This window comes from Saccopteryx leptura, chromosome 2, assembly GCF_036850995.1.
Source record: "Saccopteryx leptura isolate mSacLep1 chromosome 2, mSacLep1_pri_phased_curated, whole genome shotgun sequence".
Classification (NCBI taxonomy): Eukaryota; Metazoa; Chordata; class Mammalia; order Chiroptera; family Emballonuridae; genus Saccopteryx; species Saccopteryx leptura.
The window spans coordinates 217695362-217721733 of record NC_089504.1 but is presented as its reverse complement, the minus strand read 5'-3'; the positions used below and the strand labels follow the sequence as shown (position 1 = coordinate 217721733).

Genomic DNA, 26372 nt, shown 5'->3' with positions numbered 1-26372 from the left:
GAAAAAGTATAAGAGACCTAAGCTTTATTAACATTACAGAGCTTTCATCTTCCACACACTTTATACACCAGTAGTTCTATAGTACAGTCATGAGGCATATTAAAACATAGCCAGTTCTAAGCAGCCTGGATATTTCCTGTCATAGAAAAGAAATATCCAACCCACCGATTCATATTAACATACATAGTATGTTAATATCAATCTCTATCACACAGCACAAGCATGTTTGCAAACAGGGCCACCTCCTGTAACAAATTCACTCTAACAACTGAATTTGGGGGGGGGGGGAATGCCACAGGGGACACATGACAATGATGAACAGGTCTTAGACAACCATATCTTTTATAGCCAAGAATGTTCAGAGGTCTCCTGATCCGCCTTGGGTGTTACAGCATAGAGGTTTGGAAAGTAGGTCAGAAAGCCCCTCTGAGACCCAAAACAGCAGCACCCCACAGAGACAACCACCTTACCAAAAACCAGAGCTTGAAGAAGCCTCCGAGTTAGGTGGTTTATCTAACCAGGTACTACTTACTGTCTTGAATCCACAACTGAGGTTCCAAGTGAATTTTTAAATGACTCTTATATATTCGGCTCTAGAGTTCAAAACATTTTATGGGACAAGACATGACAGAGAACAAATCTGAACGTGTCAGTGCTGGTAAGGTTACTATGTCACAAAAATCAATCTTAATACTTCAGCATAATGATCCCAGACTAGACTATCCACTGATACAAACATTTCTAAGAGGTTTAAGGCAACAGTTGATACTGTATTCATCCAGTGACAAACAGTTCCATAAAACAGGAATTCCACTACCACATTCCAAAGGAAGCTGCTCATCAGCCGCTGCAAATGAAGATCGAAGCCACAGCTCCTCCGGCCCCTGGGTCCTCAGGCTGGCGAGCTCCCAGGGCTCCGCTCAGGACAGGATGGATTTGATCATGCCCGTGACCATCACCAAGGAACTGACCTCAGGAGGAGGAGCACAACGAAATGATTTCAACCCATCGTCCCTCAGACACTGGGCACACTGATGGGTGGATGGGTCAGTACCTTCTAACCACCTTCATTTGGAGGGTAACCCATCAGCAGCCTCTTGATGGCTTCTTTGGTCAATGAGCCACCAGGCCATCAACAAGGTGAGAGTTGTTGACCAGCACAGTATCATTCTGTCTCCAACACGGACTGTGACAATGGGACAAGAGCCCCGCATGGGGCCCCGGTCTCCGTGCAGAGCAAGCTATGTCTTGCTTCGCCGGAGCAGCGTGGCGGCGGGGCTGGGGCTGCCCTGGAACTTGAGGCTCTGCAGGTTGACGTGGGCCCCATGCTTCAGCAGCGTCTCCACCGTCTTGGCGTGTCTGCCCTGGGCAGCCAGGTGCAGCGCACTGAGCCCCTGCTCATCAGACAGGTTCAGCACATCTGCACTGACCAACTCTTCCACCACCTCCGAGTGCCCACCAGCGGCGGCCAGGTGCAGCGCCGTCTGGTTCCGGGGCCCCCGAGCCAGCACGTCAGCCTTCTCCTCCACCAGCAGCTTAACGGTTGCCAAGTGCCCATTCTGGGAAGCCAGGTGCAGGGCAGTACAGCCCTCTGAGGTCACTGCCTCCCTGCTGGCACCCCGATGCAGGAGCAGCCTGGTGGTGCTGGTGTGCCCCGTCTCGGCAGCAACATGCAGGGGCGTTTGTGCCAGCAGGTTGCAGACATTGACGTCAGAGTGCAGGTCAATGAGGATGCGAGCCACACGGTAGTGTCCTCTCTGGGCGGCCAGGTGCAGGGGCGTTCTCCCATCCAGCGTCTGGGCATTCACACTCACCCCTGGCTGCTTGGCCAACAGCTTGACGATGGGCAGGTGGCCCTGCCAGGCGGCGTAGTGCAGCGGCAGCCAGGCATCCTTGCCCTGCAGGCCCACGTCGACCCCGCGGCGTAGCAGGATACGCACGACGCTCTCCTGCCCGTGCTGGCAGGCCACGTGCATGGGCGTGCGGCCCTCAAAGTCCACCTCGTTGATGGAGGCGTTCTTTTCCAGCAGCAGACGTGTGCTGCACTCGTCCCCGTTCTGGGCCGCAAAGTGGAGGGCCGTCCACTGGTCCTCGTCCGTGGCGTTGACGCTGATTTTCCGAGCCAGCAGGAGCTCCACAACGCCCCGCACCCTCTTCTCAACAGCCACGTGCAGGGGGGTGGAGCCCTTCCTGTTGGTCAGGTTGGGGTTGGCGTTGTTGAGGAGAAGCCACTTGACACACTCCTCCTGCCCGGCCTCCACAGCCAGGTGCAGCAGGCTGGTGCCACCATCCAGGACCAGGTCAACGTCCTGGGGCTGCAGGATCTTCATCAGCCGGCTGGTATCCCCGTTCACAACGGCGTCCACAAGCTTCTTCCTCTGGATGTCTGTGGTGCCGAGATCTGCAGAAAAGCAGACGTAAGGGTCAGATGAGGCTTCTGCCGCAGGCTTCTTATGAAGCCGGGCTGGTGCCCTGAGGTGGCCCGCACCTCCCCATGGCCTCCAGGTCACTTTTTACCTTAAGTTGCTTAAGTGTCATTTTATCCCTGCTGATTTAGTTTTAGATCTAGTGGACAGACCGTGGGCAGGTCAATTAATGACTCCAAGAGGCTCTTTTGGTGATATGCAAAATAAAAATTCTAGCCATCCTGTAGGGTTGTGATTAGGTGAAGGATAGAAAACTCAGGCCCCTCCTGGTCATCAGAAATGTCAGCAGAAAGGGAGGGAAGGAAGGAGGGCACAGACCAGGCCGATGCACCCACCCACTGAGATCTGGCAGCTCTCATCCCAGGGACACCCCTCCAGGACCCACCAGCCTGCTCCTAGCCAAACCTCCAAATGGGGCCCCATGTCCTTAGTCCCTACAATAATCCTCAAAGGTCTGAGTCTCCCATTTCTGGAGGAACCTTGTGATGAAAAGCTTCTCCTCAACATAAAAGTTCTCTACATTGTGTAGAGTTCTGGCTCCCTCAGAACAAGACTCCCTCAAGAGAAACAAGCTCAGGGCCTTTGCATAGGAGGGCGAAGTCCTGGGTAGAGGTAAGAAACCAGAATCAGCCCAGTCTGGACTGTTTGACCCTGACCTCTGGGGTGGGCCAGTAACTGACTCTCTAAGCATGAAGACAAAATTGAATTTGGGAGCATCAGACCAAGAGAGAGAATTCACAGCTTTCTCTGCAGGAGGTAGGTATTTCTCTCCTTTTTGACCTCACCACCACTGCTTCCTCCAGTCAGGCTGTCCAGCAGGCCTTTCCCACCTGTCTTTGTATGTTTTCTCAACCCAAAATGCCATCTTTCAGCCCTAATATTCCACTCTCAAAATCCCAGAAGTTCCACGGCATCCAAGGAAAGCCCTCCCCCTTCCAAACGGAAGTCCCTGATCCACCAGGAGAAGAGAACTCCCCATCCTCCCGAGGCCTCGACCCTCTGGCACCTGGGTACCCCACTCTGGAGCCCTGAGTGTGAATAACCATGTTGTCTTTATGGGGCTACAGCACCTTAAGGGGGAGTTCAGGACCACACCTCATCCTAGCTGGTGACAGCGAGGGAGCTAAGGACCAGCGCCCACACCCACCGGTCAGCAGCACTGGGGGCAAGGGCAGGGAAAAGCACCTTCTAAAACAAAAAACCCATCACAATTAACATCAGAAGATGAGATGAGCTGAGCTGAGAAGGGCCCCTCCAACAGGCAAGGTTTCATAACCTCCAAGGATAACTCACCCATTACAGTGCATGGCCACAGTAAATGGGAAGCCCCTGAATAAGAAAGTATGGGGGTGTAGGGCTGGCCTCCACAAGAGAGCTATCCAGGGTGTGGCTTTCAATTCACCTGCTGGTGTCACTTGATGCCACTCAGGGTTTTCCATCTGAAAGCCTGAGGTCAGCCCCTGCATGGGCATTGGCACAGGTAAGACCCTCCTGGCCCAGCCAGCTGTGGGGCCCATTAACACTTAAGTGCCACCAGCTTGGCCAGTGTGCATCTCTGGATTTGGGCTAAGTGATCCAACTGTGACAATGACCCAAAACCAGTTAGTGAAGGGAATGAAGGGAAGGAGAAAACAAAGGATTACTGTCGCATCAAGCACCAGGATACCTTGTTCTCTTCAGCTGCTGACGGATATCACCACACCCTCCCTGCCTGCCGCCAGCCCCCTAATTATGCCCATTACTTCCCAGGGCACAGGGCCCTCCACTCACCGCCTGTGGAAGGCTCCCGCTCAAAAGACAGGGACAAGGACCCTCTTGAGGAAAAGGCAGAATCGACCGAGGACACCCCTGACAGCCGCTTGCCACTGTTTGCCGATGGAAGCTTGGATTCGGAGGAGCTGCGGCTGAGCTCGTCCGGGCCCTCGAGTGTCTGGGAGATGCCCGAGTCCAGCTGGGACAGCAGCTCTGAAAGGCTGTAGTCCTTATCGAAGGCAGGGGCCGAGGCCCGCTTGAGGGGCGTGGACACAGGCGCCTACGAGGACGAGCAGAAGGAGATGAATGAAGCTCCATCCACCACAAACTCAGGCAGGCAGAGGAAGGAAAGGGAGCATGTGGTCTTCAGTTTGTCACACAGGGAATCTACGACCTGTTGTCACATGTGTGGCACCATGGAGCCCAATGACACTGCACTGGTCCACACGGTCATAAAGACCTCGTAAGGGAAGACTGACTTGATAAAAAATGGAAAGTCCAGAGGCAGGCTGCCTGCCCCCCGCCCCCACCACCCACAGCAGGGGCATGGTACACAGTGCTATTTGGACAAAAGGTGGACTATGAACAGGCTGCAGAACATGAAGCTGAGTGCTGGGCCGCATCCACCAAACAGGTCAGCAGGTAAGAAACAAAGACAAGACCTGGGACTGGTGCTACTGGGGCCGCTGGGGCTGCCCCCCACCCCTGGTCACACTGCCTATAACCTACGACCTCTCCTTAGAGCTGTGCAAGTCTGGCTTGGGGCTGTGTGTGGACTAGGGTGGGCATAGGGCCCAGTTACATGGACAACACTGTGGCCTACCCTTTAGAGCACCTCCCCTAACAGATGATGACAAAAGCAGATTTCTGGTGAGTGAGCAGAGGCTGAGAGTGACCCAGGACCCTTCCTGACTCACACCCATCTGACCCCAAATATCTTTCCTCTTCTGGGGAATTGCTGATCTGCTCTGATTTAATGGTTTGGTGCAACGAATCACACTCACTTGTTGGGTGACTTTCTTTTCCTTATTAATAGGGGATCCTGGTCACCTCCCCGGGGCACCTTTGCTCCCAACCTCATGCACATGCTGTTCAGACACTGGAGACACTATAAATGTTCACTTATCACAGCCTTACACCAACAGCCTGAGGGAAATTGCCCAACACCAGATAACATGGTATAAGGTTAGTTATCAGGCTTTACTTCAAGAGACTTATTACTGTACAGGCATTTTGTGTGCCCTGACACTGGGAGTTTCTTATCACATCTTGCATTACTCATGTGACGCTCACTGAACAAACCATTTATGAGACAATTCCCAAGCCAGGACTGCAAAGGCAGGCAGACCCCCAGAGCCCAGGTCCCCTGCTTATCAAATGGGCCCAGCTGGGGCCTTCAGTCCCCTTGGTTCAAAGAGCATCCACCTGGCAGTTTTAGCTTTTTCACGTCACACATGGGCCCACACTGCGCATTCCTAACCAGACGGGCGGTGTAGATGGGGCACAGACGGGCAGGAAAAATCTGGGGCCACCACGACTGACACAGGACCTGCCCTGCTGTCACTGAGCATAGGACTCCCGTGACCATCTGGTGCGGAATGGGGCTCAGAGCGTAGGCCGGGCCTCAGGATGAGGGGACGGGGACTCAGGGCAGTTTGCAGAAAAGAAACCTTGGGTTGGAAAACTCAACCCCATGCAGCACGAAGGGCAGCGCGGGGCCCCGTACCTCACTCTTGGGTTCTGGGGGCTCTTTCACATCCAGGTCTTGACTCATCTCTCTCACCTCATCATCAGGCTTATCACACAGGTCCTCAGTGTCAGAGGTTATTTCTTGTGAGGAGAGAACAAAAAAGGGCATGTCACTTGGACAATGACTTCTGCATGCACTGCACATAAATATGCCACCTGTGGGGGGGGTGGAAGAGGCGACACCCCAAAGCATCTATGACTCAAGGACTCAGTTATCACTGTGATTTCCCGTGCTGCTGGTCCCGGACTGGACTCATAGGCCACCCCATGGTCTGTACACGAGCCAACTCGGGGGCCCCCTTCAGCAACCATTGGCAGGTCTCACCAGATTCAAGCAGGAGTCGTGGTGCTCCATGACTTGGGGGTGGAGGGTGGGTACAATATACACCAGCACCCAACATAGGAGGCACCAACCTCAATCATGTTATACCCCTATGTTTTAAATGCAATGGTCAGTTTCAATTCCATCACAATTGCTTCCTAACCTAATGGCACATATGTTCCATGGGGCTAAAACCCGGAGAAAAAGGCAAAGAAAGCCACAGGCTGGTGGTTACACCAGCCTCTAAAAGATGCATCGCTGTATGTGAACCTGAAATACCAGCTATAGGCTCCTCTGGGCAGAAGCCTAGCCCTGGGCTGCAGTGGAGGTGGCTGACTTGAGTTGACCTACAAGTTCCAGCTGCTCATCCCAGCCCTTCGTGCAGAGGCCAAGCTGTCCCTGTGGGGCTTGCCTGGGGGCACTGTCGCACAGCCTTCCCCTTCCAGGCCTGCTCCCTGACCCGGTCCTGGTCATCTCTTCTCTCCTGAGACACCAGCAGACAGACCCACCAGCAACACGGGAGGGAGCACTGTGCTAGGAGCCACCTCCGCTGCTCACCTTGGAAGCTGGGCCGTTCACGCGGGTCCTCGTGCCAGCACTTCTGCATGAGGTGCAGGAGGTTGCCGCAGGCCCGGGGCCTGGCTCTGCAGGGGGGCGGCAGCTCTGGGCGGTGGCCCTTCACCACTTTCACCATGATGTGCAGGATGTTTTTCTCATCTGCAAAGGAAAGACACACAAGTCAGGGCAGCTCCGTGGCCGGGGGCTGGCTTCCTTATCTCCAAAAGAACACACGGCTGTGGGAAAGTGCCGAGGGCCCATCAGAGGCACACCCCTGCAGGCCTCACGCTGTGGCCTGAGACCCTGTGATTCCTTCTCCAAGCAAGGAGCCTCCGTTATCCCCCTCCCCCCATCTTCACAGGGCACATCTGTCCTCCACCTTCCAGGTTTTAGAAACCACCTTGCAGCTCCCAAATGGAATCCTTGTGTTGTACAACACAGTAAATCTTTCTGGGCGCCCAACTCAAAGGAAAACAGAGTTCAAAGGAGAAAAATATCCAATGAGACATGTTCCAAAGTGACTGTGCCTGCCAAAAGGGAGGCAACGCATGCACATCCTGGAGTGACGTCATCCAGCCCCAACCGCGCCCGCATCTCCCTGCGGTGACAAAGTCTTCCTGAATTCCAATTCCTGTCCTGAAGTACAGCTGCCAGACTGGTCTCTGCAGTGCTCGGGTCCGGGGTCTGCAAACAGGGGCCTTTCCCCTCAAATTTATAACGTGGGGCCCTACCTGTCCTCCTTCCCAACCTCCTTCAGAAACATGTTTGGGCTCATCATCATCTTAGTCACATCACAGGCTGAGGGGCCCCAGGAGACCCTCAGAGAGCCAGACTTTTTTCTCTGCTTAGCCTAAAACCATACTGTCCTTCAAGCTAGACTCCAAGCTTCTTGCTCCCAACAGACCCCTCCACCCCCTACAGTTCCCAACACACCCACAGCCAGGAGCTCAGGAGAGTCTGAGCAGATCAGCAGGTGTGGAAAACTGGCCCAAAGTCACCAACAGCTGCCAGGATCCCACTCAAATGTTCTGTTCCACTTTCCCGTTACATCTTGTGCAATAACTATCTTAGGTGTCTGCTCATTGTTTCCATGAGAGCACTGACATCCAAAACCCAACAGGGATCTCTGAATACAAGGGAAGTCAACTAAACACCCAGAGGATATTCCGCTGCCAAACGCAGATGGAAGAGTCCATGAGACACCTTCTGCTCCTGTACCTTGAACTCTCCTATCTACCAAGCAACAGAGTATAAGGGCCTCGGCATTAATATCATGCACCCGGCCTTGGGTGGCACATCCATCAGAAAACTTCTTGTCAGACTGGCACGCTGCCAGGCTACAATAATCCAGACCGTGTCCTCCCCAGAGGAGGAGGAATGAGGGAGCACGGCTGAAGAGCGGAACGACACCGTGGACATGACTCTACAGTGGCCTCGTCTGTCTCAGCCAGCAAAGGCTCCATGACCTGGGGCCACATGTTGACTGTGACCTGTATTTTTAAGGATTTTTGGTCAGGCCACAAGATTATGAGTGACCCAGATACGCCCACAGAGAAGAAACTCTCCATAAGGCAAAAAAGTACTTGACTTTACAGGAAATTTTAGCTTCCTAGAAGTAGAGGAGGCACACAAACTCTGAGGACAGAAACCAGAATAGTGGCTGCCTGAGAGGGGGACAGCGCTGAGCGGCGGTGTGACAGGCCCCCCAGTATGTGAGTGTACTTCACATGACCAGATTATACACTGTAAAAATGGTTAAGACTGTAAATTTCATGTTGTGTGTATATTATCACAATTAAAAATTAGGAAATAAAGAAAAACTAGCTGGAAATAACCACAACAGGTCAATCCATAAACACAGAAAGCAGGTTAGTAGTCGTTGGGGGTTGGGGCAGAGGAGTGACTGCTTAATGGGCACAGGGTTTCCTTTCGGGGAATGAGAATGTTCTGGAACTAGACAGTGGTGGTAATTATACAACACTGTGAATGTACCCAATGCCACTGAATTATATACTTTAAATGGTTAAAATGATCAATTTTATGTTTGTGTATTATCACACACACACACACAGAATTAGCTGGCACCTAAAAATACCACTGACCAGAGCCTTTCTGATCTGTGCTTTTCCCTGCATGTGAATCACCCTCAAGAGCACTCTGTTGGTTGCCTAACCAAGGGCAGCATGGTGGATAGAGCATCAACCCGGAACCCGAGGTCACTGGCTTGAGCAAGGGGTCACTGGCTCAGCTTGAGCATCTCCCCCACATCAAGCACAGACGAGAAGCAATCAACATACAACTAAAATGAAGCAACTACAAGTTGATGCTTCTCACTCTTCTCCCTTCCTGTCTCTTCTCTCTCTCAAAATCAATTTAAAAAAGAAAAATAGAAGCATTTTGTTGGCATACAGGATCACCTGGAATGAGGTGGCCATGCGTTTCCTGGTGGGCAGGACAGAGCAGCCCCACTCCCTCAGGATGGTCCCCACCCGTGGGAGTGTGGACCACAAGCACTGATAAAGCAGAGAAAGTGTGCCCTCCGCTGTTCCAAAAGACAGAGGCACTGCCCCCCAAAAAGAAGCCCACTCACCTGCAAATGGCTTCTTCTGTGTCAGCACGCCCCAGATCACGATGGCGAAGCTGGAGGGAAACCGGGCAGGTTAGTGTCTGTGAGCCAGACCCTCCAATAGAGCAAAAAGCTCTCCCATAAAGTAGCACACTTCAAGAAAGCCCCTCCAGTCTTCAAATAAGAAAGATGACTCCAAGACATTTCTCAAGAACTTTTTCAACAGGTGAACACACAGATTGCGGAACACATCCTGTTGATGGCTCAGATGTTAAAACAATGGAGCAAACCCTGCCAACTTAACTGTAAGTTCCAGCTCCACAAGGAAGCCCCCGAAAATACTGCCACTGTCAGCTCGTGGGTGGAAGGACCCATGCCAGCTGACTTCACCATCTTCCTGCAAACATGAGGCGTCACATGCTGTCCGCAGCTCTGGGCCTGGCGGCTAACTGGCCCACGGATAGCAGGCCAGGGAAAGTACAAGGAAACTATGCCGGAAACCCAGCTGAGATTCCCTGAGCCCCATTTGGTTGCTAGAAATTATATACAGAGTGGGGCAAAAGTAGGTTTACAGTTGTAAGTACCACGAAACAATTTATTCTTATTATTTATTGATTATTGAATTCTTTTCCATACAAAGAACTGTAAACTTATTTTTGCCCCATCTGTATATGTGATAATATATACAATTACTCTGGGTACACCAAAAAATAGCTCAATCTGAATTAAAAAAGAAAAAAGCACCAGGAGTCCACACACTGAGCCACCATCGTGCATTGAGTTGATAGTGGCTGTTTACAGAGACCTAAAAATTTTTCATTGAATATTAATTGAAATCTATGAGTTAAAACATTCAAACTCTCCACTCTAACTTAAACAGTCTTATTCTCCCCAAACTCTACAAGCTGTGACTAGCATTGCAAGTACCATTCGCCAGCAGCCTACAGCTCAAAGCCCTGCTAAGCGCATGCACAATGGGTACTGTCAGCCCAGTCGGCCAGACGCCAAGCAGTGGCAGTGACAAAAGGAAAAGCTCCAGTGCTCTGGGGCTCGGGGTCACAGTCACCCTGCGTAAGACAAGAACCACAACGAGGGGCTTAAGTGCATGTTTGCATCCTCCCTCCCTCTTTTCTCCTCCAAGAAGTCTTTGTCATCAAGACCTTTACAATGTGGAAAAGAAAGGCCCGAATGAATCAGGGACTGTGCTCTAAGTGCAGCTTTTCAAACCAGTGGGCCACAACACACTGGTGTGCTGCAAGAATTTTCAAAACACGTAATACCTGAGTCAGGGGCACGGACCACTTTTTACTTTGATTGTCAAAAACAAACAAACAAACAAAAAACTGCCAATAAAACAATAACTGCCCCTAGGGGTGGGGGGGATGAATCAAAATTATAACTATTGTTTTTCAGAGTGGCAAAAAATATATTTTTTGGTGTGTTTCAGAATCTTAGTAATTCATGTACGTGTGCCATGAGATGAAAAGGTTAAGAATCGCTGCCCTAGTGCATAAATCCCACTGACACTAGTTTATGCACAGCCTGTAGCTGTCTGTGCTGCTCTGTCCAGTGTAAAGTAGCATTAGGAAAAATAAATAAAATAAAAAAAGTGACATTAGGAAGTAGAAGCTGCTAGGCCAGAAGGGATTGGATTTGGGTAGCCTAAACCCACAGACCACTTAAAGCAGCAGGCTCTTTCAGCGGACAAGCCATACAACCCACATTTTAGAACACCAAGGCTTTTACAGTAAGGAAGCTGTCAGTCTGGTTACATAACTGGCCCTAATGGTACCAACCATTCCCCTCCTCCACCCTCAGCTGGCTATACCTAGGGGGGCCGTGTACCTGGTGGCTAAAAACTCCAAACCCTTTCCTTTGGACTGAGCCTATCTGATGGCAGCAAGGAGCCCTTGGGGAAACTGCCCTTCAGAGCATGAAGAACTGGGGTACAGAGCCCATATAGGGCCCGGCATTCAGGGCCCTGGAGGGCTGCACACCTGTACGCACCTGTACACGTCATGCTTGGTGTCAAAGAGCCGGCTCTTCTCCCGGATGCGCTCTGGAGGGAGGTAGGCAATGGTGCCGAACAGGCCATCCATGCTGAGGTCGTGTGAATGGGACAGCCCGTTGCACTTGGCCAGCCCGAAGTCGGAAATCTGTAACAGAGCAGTCAGAGGCAGCTCAGCCAGCGTCAGGGCGCTGTGCCAAGGGCGGTGCTGCGGGCTGCCATCTCAGAGGCTTGGTCACGTCTCCATGCAATGTCTGATGGTGCGGGCCCCTGAACCAGCTCTACAGGCACACTCAGGAGTCACACTGAGAGCCATGACACGTGCCCTCTGGGGCAGGCACACGAGCACAGCAGCTTAGGAAGAACCAAGTCTAGAGCCATTAAAAGCTGAAGGGTGGAGAGAAGATTACACTGTAAAGAAGGAATTCACTGGGAGAAAGAACTGCAGAAGAATCATCACCTTCCTGCCCCCAGCATCCAGCCTGCCACTGTGGTCACCAGCCCTAACCGGCACAAAGGGAAAAGGCAATGCTTAAAGAGCTTCCGGGTTTCCAGCCGACATGTGAACACGAGGCTGGCCAGGCTGGTGCTAGGGCAACCCAATTATGCAATCACGCCAGCTGGGCAGGCGGGCAAGTGGCAGCAAGTTCTCTACAGGAACTGCACTTTCAGAAGCCCTTTAAAGCAAGCAAAACACACACCTTGCAAACTCGCCCTCCACCTGGAATGTTCTGTGATCAACAGACGCTTGCTGGCTCCTCCACCAAACACATGCGGCCAAATAAAGGACTGATACACATCTCCGTCCCCGGGGTCTGCCAGCCTGCAAGAGCTCCTGGGTCCCACACATCGACCTCCTCATCTCCTTTGGGTAAAGGTGTCCTGACACATCTCCGTCCCCGGGGTCTGCCAGCCTGCAAGAGCTCCTGGGTCCCACACATCGACCTCCTCATCTCCTTTGGGTAAAGGTGTCCTGACAGCTCACAGACCCACACATGGGGGAAGTGAAGCCTTACAGACTCAGGGTTGGGGAGGGCAGAGAAGGGAGGCACCAGCCGTCCCTCCAGCTCCTCACCTTCTCCAAAGCTGCTAAAGTGTTGTGTGTGGGATGAGGCCATAGGCACTGGCATTAATGGGCTCAGAATCCACATGGCAAACAGCCCCCTTATATTCCTCCTTCGATGCTTATGGATTCCTTTAAGCCTTCCTAATCAACTCCAGGCTCCAAACACATCTATGGAGCGTTAGGAAATGGGGCTGAGTCAGGACTTAATTCTGGGCTCAATGTGCCAGCTCACAGGTGAGCCAATGGCCTGGTGTCATCATTGCCGCCTCAGGCAGGGAGAAGTTATGACTGGCGACTCAATCCTTCAGGGGGTCTCTGGCCGCAACAGCTGGGAGGTGATGGGAAGAAAGCCTGTAAGACTGACCACACCTGGCCCTCCGTTACTGTGGCCAGGCTGTGCCAAGACGGTGTGGGTCCACAAGGGAAGCCAGCTTGGGCATTTCTAGGCCCCTGGCAGCTGTCCATTTCCTGGCCTTAAAGAAACTCCCCACTCGCCAGTTCTTCAGAATGAACCCATTACCCCCACCCTGCAGATCCATAAAGCAGCTCACGGCCATGCGGAGACCTTGACACCCACTGCCCCCACTTCATGGGCAGCCTTTTCTCTTCGTTTCTGCCATTTTCAGACATAGCCATCTCTTTTCAAGTGTACTTGGTGAAAGAAAATAAGCATACATTCTGTGTAAAAAGCTCTGATATCAAAATGCAAACTCAGAAATCAGAATTAATCTGAAGGCTACTGACCCTCCAGCTGAAAGTTCCTCCTGCCCTTTCTCTCAAGGGTCCTGAAGGGTCCTGTCTCACCTGCCCTCGCCTCCTCCACAGTGGAACCTGGGGCCGCTGGACCAAGCCAATGATGGACCTGGTCAGGGCTGTGCTGCCTCAGAGAGCAAGGCCACTGTAGACCACAGAGACTGGAAACCTCAGACTCTATCCGAATACAGTCTCCTCTGGGCAAACTGGGCCAGTAATGAGTCCGAGATTTTAAACTAAGTTATTTCATCTTCAACTTGAAATGGGTCTACTAAGGCTATATTAGAATTAGCATTTTAATATTAATTCTTGCCATTATTATCAAATATTAATTTACCACTCTCTTTAATGCACTTTGGGAAGTAGGTGGCGCTATAAAATTTCCTTTTCGAACCATCCTATCTGTTGGCCCCAGAAAAGGGGGCAGGCTGCCATCTTAAGATTTTTTGTTTTTGTTTTTAATTTATTTATTAAATTTAATTTCAAGATTTTAGAATAAAGTTTAGTGCTTCAAGTAATCACTAACCGATAAGTGCCCAATGGGCCAATCAATGACTTAGAACCTCAAACAAGGGCTTGCTAACCTCTCACACCCTATAAGAGATTTCTGAGAATGAAATACAGGCATTATGTAAATATATTTTCTGTTTGTTTGGGGCTATGCGAGATGACTAACCTGCCTGATTAAGAGAGAGTCACAGAAAAGCTGTCATACAGGCCTTTCGGGGTGCCCTGGGCCTGGAAGTAGCAGCATCACCTCGCTCCCTGTCATGGTCCATGCAGACTCTACTCCACTTCCTGCTCAGCCATCTCAGGATCATTAATAAGGCCTCTGGGCTCTCTAAGGAACCTTCACCTGTCTATTAAAAAGGCACACAGCCTCGGGCCTGCTAAGCCAGGTGCTTGTGTGGAGGGAGAAGAAAGCTCACACGGAGGTCCCTCAAGAGCCAGCGTAGAAATGACCTACCAGGAAAGCAAGGCCACAGTGCTAGGCAGCCAGACAACAGCATGTGCCTCCTTCCTAATTGTCAAATGCCAGCCGTGGACCCAGCACTGGGGACCATCTCTGATAAATGTCATCATTCCAAATGTGGAAAAGATGATTATCTACTGGCCACAAAAATATCAACACCAAGGACATAAACCCTCACTGAGCACTTCCATGGGCCAGGAACTTTATTGTCACTGACCCCTTCAACAGCAGAGGTGTTACCCCCACCCGCCAGGTGACAGTGCTGGGGGAGGAGGGCTGTGCTTCTAAGGAGCGCTATTAAAGGAAGATGTCACTGTGGTCCTCCAAGGGATGTCCACATGTCCCACACATTCCACATAACCTGTTAGGAGAGTGGAAAGGATCTAAAAGTCCAGCCAGGCCAGTTAGGGCCCGTGACTCTGGAGAGACACCTCAAAGGCACCTGGCTGCAGACACACCTGTCCAAGAACGTGGTGCCCCCCCACCAGCAGCGTCCCTGAGAAAAGCGCATTCCCAGCAGCCTTCTACTACAATAGCGTTCAGCAGTCCTTAGCACCAGGCTGGGAAAGGCCTTCCTGAACCCTCTACCCAAATCCAACTACTCCTCCTGCTCCCCTACCCCAAACCCCAAAATTTCCCAGGATTTTGCTTGGGCTGTTTTCTGTACACTCCTGATAGCAGAAAAGCCTGATGCTCTGTGAAGATCCAGTCTGACCAGTAACAGTCCCCATACCCCAAGCTGGGCAACACTGACGCATGATTGCTGCTCTGAGCCTCAGCTTAGCAGGAGCAGGAGGACCCCATCCAATCGGCCTCCTCCCACTTTGAAGAGCAGGGCCGCTCCTGAGGGCGGAGCCTCCGGCACACAGCAGGGACCTGTCAGTACCTTCCCTTTCTTGAATGTAGTCAAGTGTGAGAGCAAAGGTCTCACTATTCCCTGGGTGCCACGGGACTTCACACTTCTAGTGAGATCTGTCACAGCAGTTAGGGCAGAGGGTCCACATGTGCAACAAGCACCACTGAACACAAGGAAACAGGACAAGACACTGCTTCATCTTCAGCTGAAACCTTGTTACTGAACAACACCTACTTAAGGGACAACTTGTAATTACTGTCCAAAGTGAAAACAGTATTTCCTCACTGGCCTCGGGCTGGCTCAGCCAAGAGAAAGGTGCAAAGACTGGGCACAAGGAGTGGAAACTGAGGCCCAGAGGGAACCGGGGCACCTGGCCTGTGGTGGCTCAGTGGATAAACCATCGACCTGAATGCTGAGGTTGCTATTTCGAAACCCCGGGCTTGCTTGATCAAGGCATGTATGGAAGTTATGATTTCTGCTACCCTCTTCTCTCTTTCTCTCTCTCCTCTCTAAAATGAATAAATAAAATCTTAAAAAAACAAACGATGGAGCCAAGGCAGAGTCAAACTGCATTCAGGCCCCTCTCCTCAGCCATCAGGGAGGGGTCCTATAAGTGCAGCCAAGGTCAGCAAAAGGTCAGAGCACACAGGCGAGTCACTCCACCTGTCCCCAGTGTGAAGCAGAAGGGACTCAGGCCATCGTTCGTGGACTGGTTCATTCTCGCTCACACACAAGCCGAAGGGAAAGGGCCTCCTGAGCATGTGAGCGTCAACCACGTAAGAGCGAACCATGGCGTGTGCCCCCACGGTGTGGATCACAGAACAACCCAGCACCCAAGGGCCGCCAAGGGAGAGACATGTTCACAGGAACAGAAGAAGCCTGACAACATCCTGACTGCCAATTCTAGGTGGCAGCACCTGGTTTTTAGTTCTATCAGTCTTCATACTTTTCTGTTGTATATACTTATCAAAAACATAATAAAAAAGAGCAGCCCCATCAGAGCCCCTTGCCGCAACTCTGCAGCCCCCATCTCAGAGAATGACATATCCCCATCCCCCCACCCCAGTCCCTACAACCACAGAGCAGGGCAGCCCTCAGCTATGGTCTCACACAGAGACAGCTGACCCCTGGCCTGACCTCTCACCCAGTTTCCTAAAGACATCCACTAAAACCAGATCTGCAAACCCACGATCTCTTTTTCCAGAGTGCCCAGAATTTAGATCCAGATTCCAGGATTTGGAGCCACAACCCATGTCCAGAGTTCATTTTCCAGCCACATATTTTGGTGTTTTCACCAATCACCATGACAAGTTTAGGGGTTTCAGACATTCTTATGCTGAGAAAGGCCTCTCTGCCACAAGTTCTTTTCCACGAGAAACATACCCTCTTCCTCCCTTGGATGGCCCTGAAGGTTCCTCCCCAAACTTGTACCCCCTGGTCTCTCCCAGCATTCACCCCCCTGCCACCCAGGCCCCGGAAGTCCCTACCTTGACATGGTAGTGGGCATCCAGCAGGATGTTTGCGGGCTTCAGGTCCAGATGCAGCAGCGGTGGGGACATGCAGTGCAGGAAGTTCATGCCCACCGCCGTCTCGTGGATGATGCGGAAGCGCAGATCCCATGGCAACGGCTCGGAGGCCAGCAGCTTCTCCAGGGAGCCTGTCTCCATGAACTCCATGACCAGGCCAACAGGATCTCGGCAAATGCCATACACAGGCAGGATATATCGGAACTTGGCCATCTCCATCTTCTTGGCTTCTTCCAAAAGCTCCATGCGCTCCCTGAAAAAGGTCAAAGACATGAGGAACATGCCCCGGTCACCTGGCCACTGACAGAAAGCACCACGGCCAAGAGATAACAAGGTCCACAGAGCTAAGAAAATTACTAAAACATGCATTCATGTGTATAAGTGCCTGTGTGTGCGTGTGTGTGTGCACACATACATGGATCTCACATTACCATTGCATGATTAGATTTTGAGCTGTCCAAAATCACCAGTCCCTCAGCTATTCTGAGACCAAATTATTATCTGAAAGCCCACACACAGCACAGCCAACTGGCCTGAGTGAGGAAGCGGATGCTGAGAATCCCTTCTGTGGGGATGAGAGAAGAGATGCTTATGTTCCACTAAAAGTTTGAACAAATCAGCCATCTAAAGAACCCACCTCATCTTCTTTGGTAAGGCCAAGACTTTAGCTAGCCCAATGATTCCTGAATCCTTTAAATTAACCGCCCTTAAATTAATGGCACATGCATCTAATGCAGGGGCCTTAGAATGTTGCCAAGAACCTCTTTTCTGTAAACCACTTTTTTAATTTATAGCAAAATATATACAACATACCATGTATCATTTTAACCATTCATATGTATACAATTCAAAAGCATTACACATAGTAACAATGCTGTACAACTATCACCACTACCTACACACAAAACTTTTTCATTATCCCCAAAAGAAACACTGTACCCATTCAACAGTAACACTTCTTCCTAGAACACCCCCCCACACACACACACACACACACACCACTTCCCTGCTTTCTGTTTCTGTGAGTCCGCCTACTCTAGGGACCTCACAAAAGTGGAATCACACAGTATTTGCCTTTCAAGAACTGGACTGCTTCACTAATCATATTGCTTTCTTGAGGCCTATCCATGTTGTGGCATATTCCAAAACTTTTCTTTTGTCATGGCTGCATAATATTCCATTGAATGAACACACCACATTGTGTGTGTCTACTTAACTGTTGATAACCACTGGGTTGTTTCTACCTTTTTGCTACTGTGACTAATGCTGCTAGGAATGTGTCATGTATACTCAAGTGCCTGCTCTCACTTTATATATACACCTAGGAGTGAACTGTTGGGTCATGTGATAGTTCCATGTTTAACCTTTTGAATATTGGCCAAACCACAGCCTGTCCATCTTTTGTAAAGAAATTCAGACTGAAAGAGAGAGAGTCTCACCCTTCTGTGAGGCTGTGGCTACATTCACACTAAAGGCAGAGAGAGCAATTGTGGCACAGACCCTATAGCCTGCATGGCCTGAAATATTTACTCTCTAGCCCTTCTAGAAAGTGTGCCACCCCTGGTCTAAGGTCACTTCCTGGGGCAGCCTGTAGATTTACTAGATCCCAGGGCCTTAGTCAGTGATAGCATTTTAGGTCAGAGTCTTCGAATACATTCAGGAAAAAAGACCGAGCCCTTTAGTACTTGACCATGTGCGAGCTATGCTGGCGGTTCCCATGCCACAGTACAAAGCACCTGGGAAGCTGGCTGGAATGCAGGTTCCCGGTACCACTTCTGGAGAATGGGTTCTGGGTAGGTGCTGGGGAACCTGCTTTCCCACAGCTCCTAAAGGAAAAGCCCAGACCCACAAGCCCAGACTTGCAATATGAAGTGGGAACTGAGAGCTCAGTGCCCACACACAGGCAGCAGGCTGGGCAGCCCAGGGGACCCCTCCCCACGCCCCACGCCCAGAACGCAGATTCCAGTACAAGCAGCACTGCATATAACCTGAAACAGGCTAGTTCCCACCAAAGGGTCTTCCAGAGCTTGGTTGAACTTGTCCGCTCACCTGCATCCACTCGCACCCCCTAGACTGCTGTAAGAATCCTGCTGGAGAATTCAACACTGTACCAACACACAAGTCACTGTCTTATTGATCTGTCTCCTCTTTGAGACCACAACATGCTCCAAGGTCCCCTGACAGTTATGAAAACACAGCCCAGGGAGAACGTGGCTGGAAAAGAGGGACCAGGATTACACTGTTTATTTACCAAAGGCTGCAGCAGCCAAGCTCAGCCTACACTCAGCTCTTGCTGGGAAAGAGGTGCAGGCACAAGGCTGCAAAGAGGACTATTTTCCATTTTAAACAGACATTCTTAAATGAGTACTCTATGCTAAACCTGACTGATAACAAACTAGTCTGAGAGCACAATTATCCAGAAGGCTGAATATATTTTTAAGCGAAAGCTCCCAGCCACTCTGCAAATAAAGTTTTCCTCCATTTGCCCGAAGGGCTTAACACAAAACTCAGGTGACTTCTGATCATCACTTCTCCCTTCCCACCACCTCCAAGTTCAGCCGGTTCACTGCTCTCAGCCCTGGCCCCAGGCCCTTCCAATAGACAGAGAGCCTATTTACCTTAGTTTCAAAAAGTAAAATAAAAAGAGCCCCTGCCACTGAAAGCTGGTCATAGCTTAAACATTCCAAGAAGAGTCCGTACCCTCTTTGGAATCGATGCCAGGCAGGCTTTGCATAAATGACACAGGACACTTTGTCAAGGAAAACCAGTCATTGTTTCCCGGGACAAATCACCTTCTTCGTGACAGCTCAATAAGAAATGCCTTACAGCAGAGGGCCCTGCTGTTGCCACACGTGCTAGGGGGTGAGGAAGGGGGTCCTGGGACTGCTCAGTAGGAGATTCAAGGGGATTCTGAGCCTAGCGGTACTGTACCAGCCGGGGAGTCGAGTTGGCCAGGACCTCCCCTTAAAGGGTCAGCACACACAAAGCTCATCCTGTGTATATTTCAGTAACTGCCAAACCCAAATCCAACCCCCCCCCCCCCCATGCTTTCAGCCTCTCTTCAGTAGCTCTTGGGTGCCCTGCAGGGACTAGCCTCTTCACCCCCTCCACCCCTGCTGGGAAGCCCTAAGGGCCACCGCCAGTTTAGAGAAGCTACAGCCCTTCCCGGATAGGATATCTCAGCAGCATTTGCAATTCAGTAAGCCTGAAGGGGGGGGAGGGGGGAGGCATCCCCTGGAAAAGACAGAAAAATGTCCCTAAAATGGAAAGATTTGTTTTTCATCAATGGCTATTATTTTTTTAAATATTTTCCTCACAGCAGTGTTTCTGACTTCTGTTGACAACACATAGGAACTGTAGATTTACAATGATGACTATTATTACTATTATTATTTTAGGACCTGGAAAGATTTTCAAAGCAGTCCCCCCTCCCACCCCTGGAGTCCCAATGCTGGGTGGGGGCCGAGGAGAACAAGGATCTTTGCAGTGCCAAACCCTGGTCACGGTCCCTGGTCATAGTCACACGATCACCAGTTCCCATTCTTCACTGTTGAAGTGAAGTTCTGGGCCATCTGAATTCACTCACATCAGTCTTAATCAAAACACCCTAAATATTGCACCATGCTAAAAGTTTAGCTACAATAACGCATAATTCAGTAGGGACTGGCATCATGTTTCTTCTCACCAATAATTTCAAAACATCGTCTCTCTGACCTGTGGCAGTACAGTGGATAAAGCCTCGACCTGGAATATTGAGGTCTCCGATTCAAAACCCCGGGCTTGGCAGGCCAAGGCACATACAAGAAGCAACTACTACTAGTTAATGCTTCCTGCTACCCCATCCCTACCTATCTGTCTCCTCTCTCTAAAATAAAAAAAAAACCTTTTGTAAAAAATCTTCCCCCATCTGGGGAAGAACCGCAACTCCCCCATTTCCCAGCAGGAATGGAGAAAGGGCTGCTACCCTCAAGGGCCCTCCAGGTCCTGGATGGAAAATCTCTGGGTATTAACAGGACCACGTTGAGACTCAACTTGTCAACAATCTTCCTCAACAGCACTTATATTAATTCTACTTTTTCTCATTTAGGGTTGGTCAAAGAGCACCCCTACCCCAACCCCAGGCAGGGCATTGGGTGGGGAGAAAAAGCAGAAATACCAGGTGGACCATTTCTAAGATACTGGCTAGAGAAGTCTTAAGGCACAGTCAGAATTTCCAAAGATCAAAGCCTTCCCAGGCTTCCTTCCCTTTCCAGAAGTATTTGCTTGGAAAGGAAGTGGTCCTACCCAGGGCAGGCTGCAGGCCTGGGAGAAGCAGTAAACTCTGGGATGAAGGGCCAGGACAGGGGAGGTGAAAGGTGCTTAAGTAACAAAGCACTCCTCAGAGGAAGAGACCTGGAACCACATTTGGGAAAAGGCAGCAGGAAAATGGTGCAATCCTTCGTTAGTGATGCTCTCAGCTCAGCATGCTTGCCTCGCACCAAACCAATTATGTTCCCAGGGATCCGGCCAAGGTTCCCACACTGCTATTTTTAAAACTGCAAGAAATGGGCTTGTCGGATTGTCAGCCCTGTACTTACAGACCCGGGGGTTGCTCGGGCTCGTCCCGCGGAGCTGGTGCCAAAGGCACATTAGCTGCTGGGATGGTGCCCAGCCAGACGCTCAGTTACTCAGGGCTTCCTCTTAGCCTGAGGGCTGGGGCTGGAGGAAAGGGGCCCTTGGAGTCACCAGTTCTGGCAGAATGGTAACACCCTCACTCCTAGACTCCACGTAGGCCTCCAGACCCCCTAATGACAGTCAGCCATAGCAGAAAACATAGATCAAGGAGACGCCACCTGTCCTTCAGGGGCCCAGGAGGGTGTCTGGGGCTGGGCAGCAACCACCTTCCCATAATGAAGTACAGGCTCACATGGCCTGAGGCAGCCTCCTGCTCTGGGGAGCCCCAGGCAGTGCTGTGGCTAAGGGGTGGCATCAAGGCCACGCACACCTGTGCCTGTAGTGGACCCTGAGGCAGCCCATGGAGGGCCTAAGAGACTCCAACAGCCTGGGGAAGGGAAGGCCCAGTGGTGGGGAAGGACATCAAGACCAGGGTACATGACTGACTATTATGTGGGCCTCTACATAAACTTTTAAGATTTGGTGAGCAGGTGTCTAAAACTACTTGTCTTGAGATCACTCAAGACAAGCTGAAAGGTCTCGTTTATAAAATCTACCCCTTCCCCAACTGGAGTGGTCAGCCATTTTTCTTCGGTCTCTCCCTGCCCTCCATGTATGGCAGCCAGTTTCAGATTATACCTGGGAAGCTCCTGAGGGGGTTGCAACCCAGGCAGGGGTTTGAGGTGCTGCTCTTCAATCAGAAGAGTAGTCTTAGCCTAGGGATACAGAGCTGGGGGCTGTACCCAGGAGTCCTGGAAAATCCTATTCCTCACTCCAGAGGCTAGGTTGGCAGGCAGCTAGCTCATTGAAAGAGCTGTGAGGCTAACCTGCCAATATTTGGGCAGACAGGTAAGAAAAAACTATTTCAAGGTCTAGCTGCAACCCTGTCAGACTACACTGCAGGGGGAGTGACACAAATCCTAAGAAACTCGAACTGAATCCAGGCAATAGGTTTGACCATCTTCTCAATCTGAAAATTCAACTTCTGCTGCAAAGGCAGAGCTCTAGCCTGTTCAGCGCAGCTGGCGGGCAGAGTGCAGGAGGTAAATGGTTTCCTGTTGGGTGATGCTGACCTCGACCTAGCCACCAGGTGCATGCCACCACCTGCCTGGTGAGGGCAGGGCAGGAAAGGCTTCCAGTTAAAAGACAAAACACTTTTCAACCAGGCTATGCAAGATCCTAAGTGACCCACCTCAAGTGGAGAAACCCTACCTCCAGTGGGGCCACACAAGAAACAAGGGCCTCATTGCTGGAAATAACAGATTCTGGGATGCAGGCTGACTCATCAACCTGGGACAGGCTTGTTTACTTTGCTCTTCCAATACAAGAAACTGGTGGTAAACCTTCGCTGATGAATAAAACTTACTTCGACCAGAAGACGCCATCAGACAAATATCCTCAAGAGCATAAAAACGACCAGAGGGAGAAGATCTTGCCTTTCAGTATCTGACCACTGGTTGCCATTCAAAATGGTTTGCATTTAATCAAAATAACCACAGTGCCCCTCCCGGCCTGAGCAGTTCCCAAGATCCACGGCAGTGAGGAGAAAGAGCTTGCACAGCTTCCCAAGCACCTCACCCTCCAGTTAGATATTGTCACCACCTTACTGAAGCTTCCAGGAAACACTGGGTTTGAGGCTTACAGCAAAAAGCCACCAATCTACTGTCTTATTCCCTAGGCCAAGATGAAAACATAAAGTCCGTTGAGTACACTGGGCCCATTCTCCCCAGGCTTATTCATTACTACACTCATTCCTTCCCTTCCCCTTAGTCCTAGGGACACACACTGTCACCTAAGACATCACCATCATGCAAAAAAGAAAAGACACCCCCTCATGCAATAAGCCAAGGATTACAAACAAGGTCTCTCTCTCTCTCTCTTTATTTTTTTTTATAGAGTAAGGAAGGGATAGAGAAAAAGAGACAGAAACGTCGATCTGTTCCTATACATGTCCTAAGTGGGAACTGGACCACAACCTTTGTGTATCAGGAGGATGTTCCAACCAACCTAGCATCCGGCCAGGGAAACAGGTCTCTGTGCCAGCAAAGGCTAGGTGGGGTTTAAAAGGAGCTGCTTTTCTGAGTCTATGTGTGTCTAGGGCTTACAGTATAAGAGGGATCTCCATACAGAATACAAACACAACTTCCACATAAAACGCAAACTTCACCCAATAAGTAATTTATTTAAATATGCTTAATTGGAGGGTGCATACAAATTATGAAAACGCGAACGAAAATAGTGAAAACAGAAGAGCTACTTCTCAAGACCCTCTGCCCATCCGCACGCCCAAAATTGTGCAGATCACAATGGACCCACCAAACACAACTGGGGAAGCCTGGCCCAAGTGCCTACCCAGCTGGCCCAGCCAAGCCGGTGCTTCCGACCGAAATAATTACCGTCTTACACCAATTTGTGCTCCAGCGTAAATTACTAAGTAAGTCGAACGGAGTCTAACTAACTCACAAAGCCCAGATCCCACACTGCAATTTTGCTAAGCCAGGCGCAGACCGCAGAGCCCAGGTAGGTCCAGGGAGGGCTGGACGCGCCCCCATGGGGCAAGGGTCCCCAGATCAAGATCTCGCGACCCGAAAAATCCGGGGTTTCATGGGAAGCCAGTTAGCACCACTGGGCACAATACACCTCAAACGCGGCCCGCGGAGGTCACTCCTAGGAGCCGCAGCTCGGAGACCCGGCGTACGCAATTAGACCCGGAGCTCCCCAAACCTCCCCACAGCGCCGAGGGCTTCTCGGCCCCGCCCGGAGCTTGGTTTCCCCTCCGACGCTGCTCCGTAGGCGATGCAGGTGGAGAGTAGGGGACTCCCAGAACCCAAGCGCCCCGACCCCAGCTGGGCCCGGTCGCCCGCCCCGGCCGCCCTCCCCGGCGCCCCCGCCTGGGCCGCTGACCTGTCGTCGACGTGCAGGCTCGGCGAGCACTTGATGGCGAGCCACGTCTTCCAGTGGACATGGCGCACCTTGTACACCTGCCCGAAGCCGCCCGAGCCAACCTTCTCCCAGCCTGCGAACTCGCCCGCGTCGAAGGTGCGCAGCAGCCCCAGGGACCACGGGCTCCCGCTGTCGCCCTCCATCGCTTGCCTCTCGCCGCCACCCCGAGCAGCCCGGAGTTTCCGCGGCAGCCCAGGTGCCCAGGAGCCCAGGTGCGCGCCCCGCCCTATATGTCACTTCCGCCGTGCGCCGCGCCCCGCCCCCTGCCGGCCCCGCGGGGGAGCCGGTTCCTGTGGACCCTACGAGGGACGCGAGGGGTCTCGGCGTTCTACCCGTGGTGTGCAAAGCGTGAGAAGGGCCGGGCGCAGGGCGCAGGGTGCAGGGCGCAGCGCGCAGCCGCTGTCTTGAGGGCGTGTATTTTTAGATCACGGTAGAGTAGCATGCCGTCTGCCATGTTTTCCCCAGTGCTATCGCTTCCCAAAACTTCGCAGAAAGGCGGAAAGAATGTTACAAACCAGGATATTGATTTTGATACATTCTACCGATCTTATTCACATTTCCCCAAATTTACTTGTCCTCCTTTGCGTGTATTACCTCTTATACAAAGTTATCGCCTGCAGAGGTTTGTGTCTACATAGAACATTCCATCATGCAAGGACCCTCCTGAGGTATCTTTATAACCGAACTCCCCAGCCAGGGCCATCACTAATTGTTTCTCTAGGTCTAAAATTGTGATATTTCAAAATATGTTGTATTTGCACCTAGAAGTCATCTAGTGTGGGGTTGTTTGGATGGCCTTTAACGCTCAGCATAAGTCCCTGAAGATTTACGTCTCGCTTTTTTACACCGAAATTTTCACTTTGGACGTAATTTTTTTTTTTTTTAATTATTACCCAACAGCAAATCTAAAGTTTGTTCTAAGGACAGCAGGAGTTCCCCATCCTTTCCTAGAACACTGTGTCTTTTTTACTCATAGAACAGATCACTTGGAAGATGTTTTTCCACCTCTGGGGAGAAAAAATTCCCACTCTTGGGACGATATCTGTGTCAGAGATCGAGAAATATGACGGCAAGCATTCACACCTAAAAGCCACTCATTTTTGTACGACTGTACAGTGAGCAAAGGCTTATTCTTGGCCAACAGGGATGAATAATGAGGGCAGGATGGGGAGATAAAAAGAGCAAGCATTTTAAAGACATTAACTGTATTTCTGCATTAGTCATGCGAAAAAGAGAGGTTGTTCCTAGCCCACATATGGAAGCCTCAGACTTAACTTCTACAGACCTGACCTTCCACCTGGCACATGATAATTTTATTTTACAGATAATAATTGAGCCCCATTTCTGCTTTGTAAACAGCCCACTGGCGCCCCACCCCCACCCGACTTCCCTTTGGAAAGGACTCATTGGTGGGAACAGGACAGTGCTTGTTTCCTGACCTCTTAGGGAGACCTGGCTACCACATCCTTTCCCACATAATCTATTGATATCAAAATCGACCTCCTGGAGACTGGAATGAGAAATGTTTTTTTCAAGCTTGCTTGTAGCAAATATAACTAACATTTAAACTAACATTTTTTTTTAAATAATTGGGATTTTGAACATATAAAGATAACTTGAAAGTAAACATTGTCATTATTTTGGTGGGGGAAAAAATGAATTGACTAGAAAATGAGTCATTTGCAATGATTCCTGTGTTCTGTTCTGGGCACCTTTCTCTGGACTCCCTTTAGACCTTAGACTTAGTCTCACTGCCTGAAATTCAGCAACACTGGTGACTAGCAGTTCACACCAGTCTAGTAATAAAGCACACCAATTTTATTTATTTAACAACCTGCTTGGTTCAATTGACAAATATTTATGGATTAATTGTTGTAGGCTCAGCACTGAGCTCTGGGGCCAAGGAACCAGAGACGACAAAGGCCTTCACAGCCAATCTTGAGCTGCAAGTGGAGAGGGGACAAAGGTCAGCCAGGGCTGGGTGGCACTGACTGGCTCCTCCTCTGGACTTGACTGTGTTCCTCACACAAGTCAATCAACCCTCTCTAAGAGTCAGTTTTTTTTAATCTGTCGAAAGAAAATCAAGTCCCTTGGAGGAATTGTGAAGAGGAGCAGTGTTCTAAAACCTCTGGGATTATAGGAGAGTAATTGTTATTTAGGTTAATAGTCATTGGTTATTGGCAGGTAAAGTGACATTTCCAAGTACAAAGGTGACTTACAG

General features: G+C 50.7%; 1 protein-coding gene across 1 annotated transcript; it reads right to left on the bottom strand.

Moving 5' to 3' along the window:
* Positions 1 to 24388, bottom strand: RIPK4 (receptor interacting serine/threonine kinase 4). Its single transcript, XM_066370141.1, has 8 exons — positions 24113 to 24388; positions 16517 to 16808; positions 11381 to 11529; positions 9398 to 9447; positions 6808 to 6966; positions 5905 to 6008; positions 4197 to 4458; positions 1 to 2401 (listed from the first exon to the last, which is right to left on the bottom strand). The coding sequence occupies exons 1-8, from the start codon at positions 24292 to 24294 to the stop codon at positions 1242 to 1244; spliced, it is 2358 nt and encodes a 785-aa protein (XP_066226238.1). The 5' UTR covers positions 24295 to 24388; the 3' UTR covers positions 1 to 1241.
* Positions 24389 to 26372: the final 1984 nt, after the last annotated feature.